Source organism: Opisthorchis viverrini (genome assembly GCF_000715545.1).
Source record: "Opisthorchis viverrini unplaced genomic scaffold opera_v5_158, whole genome shotgun sequence".
NCBI lineage: Eukaryota > Metazoa > Platyhelminthes > Trematoda > Opisthorchiida > Opisthorchiidae > Opisthorchis > Opisthorchis viverrini.
Window position 1 is genome coordinate 300814 of NW_008751812.1, and position 12223 is coordinate 313036.

General features: G+C 45.9%; 1 protein-coding gene across 1 annotated transcript in view; it reads right to left on the bottom strand.

The window, feature by feature from the left end:
- Window positions 1-12223, bottom strand: part of T265_07034 (hypothetical protein) — a gene marked incomplete at both ends in the record, with an annotated part of 37905 nt that overhangs the window by 14408 nt on the left and 11274 nt on the right. The window contains 4 exons of the mRNA XM_009172458.1: window positions 44-140; window positions 1643-1894; window positions 6977-7145; window positions 11095-11296. Of these exons, the coding sequence (XP_009170722.1) occupies window positions 44-140; window positions 1643-1894; window positions 6977-7145; window positions 11095-11296 (720 nt within the window). The remainder of the gene's footprint in view (window positions 1-43; window positions 141-1642; window positions 1895-6976; window positions 7146-11094; window positions 11297-12223) is intronic.

The window sequence follows — 12223 nt, forward strand, 5'->3', positions numbered from 1 at the left end:
TTCCGAATATATCAGCGTTTCTTTGTGAGCGTTGTTCACTTACACCATTGGTCCCTCCTCCCTCAATGATTCCATCTGCATCCACAGCAGCTGATGGGAACTCGTACATTTCTTCAGAGACCATTCGTGGATTGTCCTCACTTGAATAGTGCAACGTTAAAAACGAGTAAGTGGTATGCAATATCTCCACACTCAAAAGCCTTCTCATTGCGCTAGCCGTGCGTGAAGGTGTTGTGCCCGAAAACTGTATTGTGCACATGAGCTAGATCATTCGAGTATACTGGGAGAATAATCATAGCACAGCCACACCCGGGAGTGGAAGTTAGCTCAACTCTATTGCACACCAGTGAACTGACAAATGAGACACATCAATATTTACGGTAGCGCACAACGTTGTGAAATACGTAGAGCCTACACACGTATCAATCTGGGGCGTAAACACTGCCAAAATATCTACTGGGAGGAAATGTTAAACAGTGAAAACATCAGGACCAAAGTGGTGCCGAAATATCGAATGTTGGTTTCATGAGCGAAATATGGTACAGTGAGACTATGAACAGGGCTTTTGGGCCCTGGAGAGACCAGCTAGCTGAGGGATAATAACGGGTACCCCTAGTCTACTAAATCCGGCGACATTTAAATCAGGTGTCTTCCGATGAAAGACTGATGCAAACGTCGTTGACTCATGTGGACGAATTCGTATAAACATGGCTTCGATACGGAGTGCTCGGATAAAACGCAAAGGCCAACACGCCCAAAATACCAGATGGGCCTACGTAGCCTAAGCCTGTTATCTGCTCCATTATAGAACAAGTCATCTGCGAGCAACTTTCGAAAGTGTTGAAGTAGTTTACTGCAATACAAAGAAAGCTACCTCAAAAGTATAACGGGCGCCCACTGGCCGGGAGGATGACAACCACTAGTGAATATCAGCAGCCGGTCGACCAACCGAGAAGCACAAGGTGAGGGACTTAAAGAGGCGATCAAGACAGAAGCACGATTTCAGCGGAATGTGGAAATTAAGATTGAAGTAATGTTTCTAAGAACTCAAGGACCGGGATCAGTCGCTGGCGAACAGGGAAAGGAATAGTGGTGCAGGCAACAAAAAACCTTCCCACTACCAGGGGGCAGGTGATCATATGATGAAGACCCTGTAGATAATATGCAGAAAACTTGTCCTCGGGACTGGTGTAGATATGTCAGAAGTCATCAGGCTCTCAACAATAGAACATTAGGTAGCACAATTCAAGAGCAAGGTTGACATAACTTACGACAACGCATGAAACATGGATAACACTGGTTAGGTAGCCACCCTATTTGCACACCGGTAAGCTGCTGCACCAAATTTTGATCGTGTCTCCATCACGCGCTAACAGCCCATCTCCTGGTACTCGTTGTGAAACAAAATACGGTTTACTGAAACAAACAGTTCGAACGTTAGCTAATTTGTTTTCCACACTGTGGTGAATAGAAATGATGGTTCAAGCGCAACACCCTTAAGGTGCATAGCTGCCGTGTAGTCAAAAAGCCAGGGTTGGCTTCGAACCACAGAACTTTCGGCAGTATTTTCGCACCTTAACAACTGAGCTACCCCGCTAACATTGTGGACGATATGTTTAAGTGGTGGTGATCGAGCACGTACTAAGTATGCGTTTCAGAATCCTTGCGAATAAATAAATCCTTCGTGACCATTTTCGCAGTGTCCCACACTTCTTTAATTTGCTCGACTACGTCATCCACCACACCACGTTCACGGCCCACTTGCCAATCTTCGAATTTACCCAATCGAGTTGGCTGGGTGGTGGGTGGTAAGTCAGCCACACGATCAGAATACTTGGGTTGGACTTCCTCATAGTCATCAAAGTCATTCTCATCACAACGCCGATTATACGAACTAAACAGTCGAAAATGAAAGCGAAAAAAGGCACACGCAAGCATTTCATCGTACGGTTAGAATATATATACACGGAGTTGCGCAGGCGGTACATGAAACAAAGTCAGTGGAACACCAACGTAGACAAAGAGAGATTACGTACGACCAGTTGAAGAGCGTAGAGAAGGAAAGGGGAGAAGAGGAGACGGTCGATTAGGCAGTGAGTAGCATCAATTAGACAAAAAATGACGGTGAAGATCGAAATAGTCAACCATGTGGAAAAATACAACTCTGTCCTGGCGGACAATGTAATAAATATTCATGCATAATCATGCGTTCTGCAAGTATCAATAAACCTGATGTGGGCATCAAGAATACTATCTTATTAGAAGGTCCACCACCACTGGAGCAAATCAGATGAGTGATTGAAAGCTGTACAAAACACGGGCTTTTTTACACAACCAAGAATTCGATTATTACGAAGAATTTATTTTGCAGCCAGCTTATCCAACAGGAGGAAACAAAACCCGGAAAAGGAGAAAGCAGCATCGTTGCTAAGTCGATGCAACGAATCCACTTGGCCTGATTAATGAATACAACGCCTAGGTATTTTGACCTGTACTGGACATCGGATAGGAAAGATAAGATGATAAGATGATAAGAATCAAGAAACATCACTTGGGGAGGTGCAACTTGCACCAAAGCACATTGGCTCCGCTGCCACAGTTTGTTACAGATGATAAAGGGAATGAAAGAATGACAGCCATGCGTTGAACGCGATGACCCAACCAGTTTATTGTTCTGTTCGTCTGGTATGACCAGGAACGACGGCTACTCATTGGAGAAAATACGAGTGTTACAAGACCATATCTATCAGGGTCACTAATCATTAGTTTTGTTTCCGGAGTGCCCATCCGAGATGAGGCAGTTACCAAGGCTAGCGAGTTGACTGGTAAGGGAACAAATGTGTCGCTGCCGTACCACCATGTCAATGGATCTGGAGAAAACCTTGCATAGTAAAAAAATTCAAAGAAGGGGCCTAGTCCAAAGCAAGCCAGTCGGATTGCCTACAGTTCGAACACTCGTCTGGGAAATTTGAATAAAAATAGAAATAAGAACATCACTGACATCGGTGTTCCGCAAAATATTGCAGCAACCCTAGACAAGCATAATCATGCCGAATGAGCCCCATTTTGTACGGCGGAACGCACTGACAGCACCCAAACTCTGCAAGCTTCTTCATTACCCTCTACCGCCTCTTCGTCCACACCACTAACGGGTTCAGTCCTAAAGTGGATCGCTCTTCCTATAAGTCCGCGGCTCGCAGCCCTACAAAACTCTGGTATCCTCCGAACGACATAAGTGACACGCATCAGGAACACCATTCTGACTTTCGGGGTTGGCATACTGACCTCGTCAATCGCGTTGCCATCAGACACAACACAGCTTCCGAAATATACAAGCCATTTCACAGATTTCAGTGCTTTTTCTTAAATTGCAAAGGGCACGTTCAAAAACAGTACGTTCTAGAGTATGAATTTAGGCCTTGTGAATGCAAAGCAGAAATGTGTAGACTTCCCTCTCTGTGAAAATAAGGACAACGTCGTCCACATACTACAGATCAGTGAGACAATCGCCGGCGATCCATTCGCCGGGGTTTCGATTACATTCTGACGTCCGTTATGGTATCTAGCCAGTAAAAAAACTGAACAGGTACGGAAAGCGCGGGTATTTTTGTTGGGAAACTGCATTCAAAGCTTTTATATTCCTCCTCACACTCTCACGTCAGTAATTCTGTGGGTACGTCGTTCGAAAGCTTCTGTAGCAGACCTTGTTAGACATGTATGATCACAAGAACAAAACAGTTGGTAGAATCGAACGCGCCTTCGAAATCCAAAATCTCCGCACATGCCAGCGCTGCGACATGTGATGGTGCGGAGATCTGGCATACACAATCTGCCCCAAACAGGATTCCTGTTTGCGCGCCTCTCCTAAGGCTTCGGAGAACAGTTTACGCTGACAATCCTGTTACAACAGGGAACGCCATGATCGCCACACTCAAAAATCTTTTTGAAGCTTATCGATTCGTATTATCTATTTTTCAAGCACTGACCGAAAAAATCACCTCCATCCTTAAACACAACGGGTGGAAATTGGTCAGGACCAACGGCCTAGTAGATGAATCAAACGCCTCGGGAGACATTGGAGGGTCCATGATCAGTTCGAGAGGAAATCCGACTGAACACCAGCGGGCATATTTTTGCCCAAAATATCCGACCAAGAGGTCCAGGAACTCCTCTTTGGCTGACTAAGTGAAGCATTCTGTCGCTTAGAGTTTCGCTGACGAACTAATTTTAGACCTGTTGCAATGTGAGAATAGTTCAACGTCCCCGAAGTTTGTCTTCACAATCTGTTCAGCCTTCGGGATCCACCGAACTTCTCAGTCGGCACTGGCACGCATCTGCACTTGATGTGACACGCTGATACGCGCTGTATCTTGAACATGAGGATGTAGATCCTATAACCAGGTGAGATTAAAATCGTCGGGAATCAATCAATCAGCTATGAACCGTGTACCATAGGTACATTGATTCCAGCTGCTACAGTTCCGACCACCGGAGACTGAAAGAATGTGGGATATACGGCCAAGAATTGAAGGCGATGGCATGTTCAGTTAGTTAGGGACCTGCGTAGTTACGTATTGAGGACGATAGCTTTGATGCACAAGTGTCACTGACTGCGCAATTGGGCCATTTGTGCCAGCGTGACTAACCATTGGTGGGTTGAGTCCTAAGGTCCCCATCCAGGTAGACGGCAGTTGTCGACCCGACTCAGTTTACTGGTTAGTATTTCCGTACTTTATTGCCAGATCATACACCGTCCACCTCTAGGTCACTGCCACTCAGCACAGGGCTGATCGAAAAGAGCTCTGCGAGGCGAACGGTCTTCTGGCATGTAGAGCACATATCCCAACAAGCGTAATCTATGAAGCGTGAAGAATTTGCCTATCGCGGGAGAGTTCGTTCTTTCTAGGCGTATATCAAAATCACTTTTCCGAGGTTCCCACCAGACCCGATCAGTGCTTCGGAGACACCGATGGTCAAACAATGACATCTTTCGCATGTCCTTTGCGCGTAGAGGCCACGTCTCTGGTCCGTAAAGCAGTATGGATCGCACTGCCGCAGTGTAAACTATGCCCTCGATGAACTGACGTTACGTCAGCACCATAGGTATCCGGTATTGTCAAAAGCCGCCCTGGTCTTCCCGATTCGAGAATCTCATCTCCAGCCAATACAACATAACTGATACAACTCTCAGGTAAAAAAAAAAGTTATCTGCCACGTCGACTGGCTCGTCTACAAGCATAAGGTTTGGGTTCGATCCCAATCTCTTGTGGCAGCGCTTCGGTACAATTAGTCGTACTGCTCCGCAAGCAGAACGACTAGCATTTCAAACGGTTGCGCAGTTCCAGTGCGAATTAATGTCCGTACAAGGATCAACTGGAAGGCACTTTCAGAACGTTTCTGAAAACACTACTTCGTTTCCGAACGTCAGAGCTCTTCAGTTCTCCTGCCACACAACGACCAAATTTGTCTGCTCAAATAAGACGAAATAGACCATTTGACCCTTAAAAGTGCACTACTTACATCCGCAAAACCCCTCCTCCAAACAGGTGTCGACAAAAAATGGCGCAGTCACATACGTTAAATTAAACTGAATGCTAGGTGAAAGTATTCTAACTATTCTCTCATAGCTCCAGATAGAGGTTTCACGCCCGTTCAGTTAAACGAATTTACACTAATAGAGCCGAAAATACGAATTTCGGCATTGTGCGCTAATATGGGTTAGGGACGATAAAGCGCGCAAATTCTGTGAATACAAATGTCTCAAACATTTCGATGAACAGCGTTCGAAACAGCCTTGAAATAATCGTTCCCTGTGGTGAGACCAACCTGAAAGATCAACTAAAATTGGTCCTTTGCGTGAGGGACAACCTTCAATACACGAGCTACAATGGCCTCTCCTCCGATATCTCCAGATGACGGCGACCTCACGGTACAAACTACTGGGGGGCCTATACCTCCACAAGCAGCGCGGAAAGTGGAAAGAAGAAAGCCCTTTACCTTGATTACCAGTCACATTGGTCTGACTACGCGGATGAGGCCGTGTCTTAGTCTCCAAGACCGACAGCAGCCTGCGTTGCTGCGAAACCGTGCGCCGATCGGTGCCAGAGTGCTCTCTTGGGAATCACTGGTGAGCATTCGATGATTATACCAGCCAGTTAGGGCTGATATAGCTTCATATATATAGCTTCTTTCCCAGAAACGACCCACCAGTCGAAACCCATTGTGAAGGCAGACTGTGAAAAAAACATTGCACAGGCATAGGAACTTTCAGTGGAGGATCAGCGAACCTAGTTGGTATTGATGGCAGATCAGAAGCACACACCATCGTGAAAAACAAGCGACAGAGATTCTTTGCAGCAAAACTTGGCCAAAGCTTAGTAATTAGCTATAGAAACCAGCTTATTCAAATGTTTCGGGTAACAGTTTCTCGAGTCGAGCAGAACAATAGCCCGATAGACTTCAAATCCGATATCGTTGATAAGGCCCCGTAGTGGCAACAGAACAGGAGGCATCAGAAACACCTCATAAGATTTATAGCTACGGAGGTTAGTTGTGCACAACTACTAACCCACCGCTACGTACAACTACGCTCCCTAATAACGCACTGATGATGTCATCTCGATTGGTGATGAAACGTTTGCAATCAAATTGCCCAGCTCAGCGAACAAGCTACCTGAGCTACCGACATTTTCCTCTACAAAAATTTAGTTTTTAAGGAGATCAGAAGCACCAGAATAAACAATGATTCACTATTCTCAGGTTCTTCAACACTTTCATCAAGGGGTGAAAAATATTTCCACTGGCCATCACACTGTCGTGTCCAGTATAATAACCAAGAGACAAGATGAAGGATTCATTCAATAATAGATCTATCAGAAAGAAGACTGAGTGTCACAAACGAGAACAAGAGTCAACGCATTTGCAAATAATTTAATGAAGCTAAACACATCGTTCAATTTAATACGACGACACTTACTTGGTATCAAAGGTATTTCGCGTCGGGTAATGAGAGTTACTCCAACCGGAACCATTTGACCCACCATAACCGATATACAGGTTTCGATTTCCCTTCGCTTTGGCACGTTCAACTTTTAATTTATCAGAATCCTGGATGAGATTGATGACTTCCTGAACTTTGATGCGCACTAGTAGAAAACAGATACACAAGGGTGAAATCTTAATCGAGATCGACAGGCAAACCAATAGCTTAGATCAAACACAGATGAAAGGGGAATCGCAATCTCATAGGACTAACCAAAATAAGACATTCAGTCACCCACCGTTGATCCCTTGATCTTTCCCATTGTCGTCAATGAACTGAAACGATTCCAAGGTACGTATATCATAAATATGCTCCCGCGCACCGGCTGCTACGTTCTCTGACCCGTTCTTCAAAAGGAAGTCCAGCAGAACGAGGGACTATGGAAGGATGCAACGACAATCATTAAAACAGAATACTTTGTAATTGTCAGTAGAACTGATATTCATCCTAAATTATCTAACAAGCAGGACTTTAGAACGATGAAAAGATGTAAGCATGGAAAAGGACTAGCAACACGCCTGTCTAAATGGCTAGAACGAATCATTTTGCCAAAACAATCGGTGTCCCATTGAGCCGCATCGATGGACAGGGTAAGTTACTGTACTTCTCCTGACGCACATTCTATTCGGCTGACAAACGGAACAAACGCATGAGTTTCATCAGCTGTAAAGTCTTTTGCCTGACTTTGACTATACGATTCCAAATTTTTACATCATGCGAGTCATTCAAAACGCTGTTCTGGGTGTGCATCCAAGCTATTACCTTCAATGCACAGCTCCCCTCCCAATCCCCCGACAACACTGCATTTACACGTCGATTTCATCAGCTCCGGCCTCCAATACACAAGCGTAGGTTTGATATACAAGAGTTCGGACAAGTACAGTCCATAAAAGACAAAGGGGACACTTTTCATGGCTATAAACTGTCCTGGTTTTTAGCGATCGAGTGAATCAAAAGGGACTGGTGCAGTCTGAGCACCTGTTGCAGGGTCAAGGTATAATCAGCCAGGGTGAAATTCAGCTTGGTTCTCAGTAAACTGACTATCCCCTAGTTAGATAACCTGCGCAGAATGACCCCATATGGCATCTTGGAAAACTCGTGTCCCTGTGGTTCTCGCACTATATTGTATAATCGTTTTTGAACATTGGTATATTTTGTTGCTCAAAATTTCCAATTTGGGGACCCGTCGCATCCTCTGAAAGATGCAAACTATCTGGACCAGGTGCTCTGTTGCAACAAAACAAAGAAATTTCATGCTGGACTTGTTGTGGGTGGACGGCTGGAGTTTATCGACGTTCCACTATAATCCACGTGGCTATTGCAAAGGTTGAGTTGATAGGAGACAGCTGAACCATCCTTCAGAGTACCAAGCCTACGGCCCAAGGCGGTTTCTGCGGATAAATCCAGGTCCCAGCTAAGTCGTGCAACGTCGGCGTAGATGGTGCACAGAGTGGTACTCAGTTTAAGTTTCCGTATTATTTACAAGGCGCCTGCTGATCAACCCAGATAGGTTCAATTTTGCACAGCCGCATTGATACATCGCTAATTTACACTTTCTCGGATACGAAGTTGACGAGCTTACGACAGTTCCCCATGGCGTCCACATCATTGGCATCGCTGAAGGGTGACTCCAGCCTTTTTGAGGTGGGTAATTGTGAGGGATACAAGACCGAGAGGCGATCGGTGAGAATGAGGTAGACACTTGATCTTGACGGTTACGAACGGACTACCGACGACACAAATACGGGGTTTATGGTTCATTAGACGCAAGTCCGCGAGCACCAATCGAAACTTCGACCTAACAGAGAATGCACTGATCATATCTTTACATTACGCCAGGTGCTTGAGCACCGACACACAATCGATGTTTTCCTCAACTTCAAAGGAACCTTCGACTGTGTTAACAGACTAATTTTCCCAGATGTTCTTGGTCAGAGGGGTGCCCTTGAAGTTTGTAAACATTATTCGTCCCCTTTACCCGCGTACCTCCGGTCGGGTTAGGGTGTACAACAAGCTGTTCAGAAAACTAGTGGAGTTCATCAGGTTTGTCCCCTATCTCCTTTTTTGTTCAGTTTTATCATCGACTAGGTACTGAAATGGCCTCTCAGGGAGACTAATGAATTTCGATTTTGGTGGCGGCAGTTGTTTGACGAGTATCTGTCTGCGCAAATTACTTTAGCCAAAACATTGGGTGTGATCCCACGTTTCCGCATGCATTTTTCGGTTTTACGTCCAGCACTTCTATTCTCTTGTGCTTCTCTGAAACTTTAGAATAAATAGCTTGGGTATTTTGACTGGTGCACGTATCATGGCAGCTGCGTAAGCCGTGAGTGCACTTTAACGGATGAATCTAACGAGCCGATACTCAGAGAGTGAGCAGCGTCCACGTCATTTGTGGTGTGGGGTCCGAATTTCGCTGGAGTTAAAAGAATGTGTACAACTGTAAGAACGGTCTTAATCTATTGATGTGGAGCTTTAGAATCTCAACTGGTTAGAGCGCGAATTTACTGACCGTGGTCCGTGGTTCGAACCCGACCTCCGCGTTTCGATCCCCGCTGTCCAGAATTGGGTATCTCAGCCCTCGTGCTCCCTTCAGGCGGCATGGGGGCTAGGCATAGGAAGGGTGTTACAGATGAACGACTTTTATTTTTTACCAGTGTAACGGACTGTATTTTTGTACGGTTGCGATATATGACCCCTGCGGACAGATGACGAGGCACCTCCAGGTTTTTCATTACCGATGCCCCAGACGCTTTGTTGATGTTGGATGGCTTAAACCGGCTCGCATCGAGGTGGTTAGAAAACTGGAATTTGTGTATGCAGTGGGTAATTCGATCGCGGAAAACATCTACCACCATAAACTGAGGTCGCTCGGCGTCATCTACTCATGCTGGACCACCATCTACCAGCTTTATGACTTCGTCTCCATCCACCAAGCTACATGTGTACTTTTCGACGCATTAATAGCAGAGTGAATTATCGATCTAGTTTCGATTTAATTTTCACTACTGATTGTGAGCAATGAAAGAATAGAAAGTAGATCAGGTAGTCAGTGGGGTAGACAAGGTTGTCCCCATGTCAGCTTGTCGCAGTGTCAACCTTGGAGACCATAACGTGTCAAAATGGGATGAAGTTGTGCTAAAAAAGGAATGTAGATACGTGAACGATGTGTGCCTCAGCATTGATATATTTGCTGTTTTTGGCTGGAGGTATTTTGGAAAATCCTGAGGACCGTAGGTCACTAGATATTGGATGATACAGATAATCGTCTGGCTATAACACCCTTGGGGAAAGATGGCTCAGTGGTTAGGGTGCGAATTTACTATCCGGAAAGCCAATGGCTCCAACCCAGCCTCTGCTTGGGGCGACCTGGCAGTATACTATACCCTGTGCCTCCTTCTGTTGACATGGTAGATGGGCACCGAAAGGGTGGTGCAGCTGAACGATCATCTTATTGTAACACCGTTTCCGTACCTAGCTGCCGCCCGAAGGAAGCACGAGAGCCCAGATAGTGCCAGGTTGCCTAAACCCAGACAGAAGTCGAGATGCGGATGTCGATTTAGAACCACGAACATTCCGGTCAGTGAATTCGCGTTCTAACCAGCGAGCATTTAGTTTCTGCTAGAATTGTTCCAATGTTTCGGCGGACTTATTGCAGTAGTATACGGCCAGGATGCTGGAAACAGCTGTTTTTGGGGCGTGAACTTATTGCCTGAGCGGTGGGTAGTTCGAACACAGGGGACAAGATGAGATCCTAGCCTCCATATCCTAAGTAAGTGCAACACCTAATCGCCTCATTAGTCTCCGCTGAACCTTTTCCATAAACGTTATTTTTAGTAACTGTTCATAAAACTGTCTTTTAAATGGGGTCATAGCACACCAATTGGAATACTGTTACAGAGCTCCTCCGTTTCTGGAGTTGGAAGAGCGCCATGCTTGTCTTCGCCGCGGCAGCCTGGCCCTTTTTCTTTATCTTTAGAACCATTAGCCTCTGGCGCACAAGGCAGACGGCACGTCTTAGGAAACAGCTTGGGCTGCCCTTGTAAACCTACCTTGTAGACACGCCGCCAGTTGCGCGAATTTTCGGGATACAACCTCCTCCATAGAGTACACATAACCTCCAAGTAGGTGTTGTGCGTAAAAGTGTAGTCCGCGATCTGCATCATCAGTTGACCATGGGGTCCCCAAGGTTCGTCGCTCGTTGCTTCCCTGACTTTCATTTCCACCTCCGAAAAATTCATCACCATGTTGGTGCTTCAAAATAAATCAGACAAGTAGAACACCTACACTTTATCAGCAATTTCTCGTCCTTTGTTCAGCAGATCACGGATCATCGTGACGTATACGTGAGGCCCCTGGCTATCGGCAGTGCATCAAGGTCAGTTCAATTTACGTGCAATTATTATGGGGCAGCCAAATGGGTACCAAGGTCACCATTGGCTCCGATAAGGAAAGTTGTATATAGTCGATACACCATCGATCGCTTTTTACGTCTCGCCATTCTCTCCCGTCGCTGAGATGGCGAACTCCCGCCAACGAAAATTCAGGCCACCAGCGATACAGGACTGAACAGGCTCAAGGGGCAGATGTTTGACCCGAAGTGTGTGCACAGTTTTTCACGGATTCACGGATTCACGGATTCGAACTCCCGCGAAAATTCAGGCCACCAGCGATACAGGACTGAACAGGCTCAAGGGGCAGATGTTTGACCCGAAGTGTGTGCACAGTTTTTTTTTGATTCACGGATTCACGGATTGATACACAGGATCGAGGCTTTTGCCCAAGTTTCCCGGGTCGGTTTTGTTCTTGTCGGTCAGTGGCTGTCGTTCACCTGAAAGGCACAAGTGAAAAAAGGGTGTAGCACTGCTCTTTATGTTCTCAGCGCGGGGCAGTATGCTCACCAGCGCGAGGATTCGCATAAATAAATGTCTGGTAGTGCTTTGTACTGGGTTCTGGAAGGAGCGTGGACAACCGTCGGGGAAGGTAATTCCACGCAGATACTACCCGAAATGAGAAAAAATTTGCCCAATTAATGCGTGCACTCTGAGCTTGAAAATCTTCTTACTATGTCTCCGCCGTGTTTGCTGGGGCAACGGTGAAAAACCTGTTTGCCAAGCTTTGTTCAAACAGGGCATAAGTAAGAATTAGGTCCCCTCGGAGGCGACGGTACTCCAGGGGAAA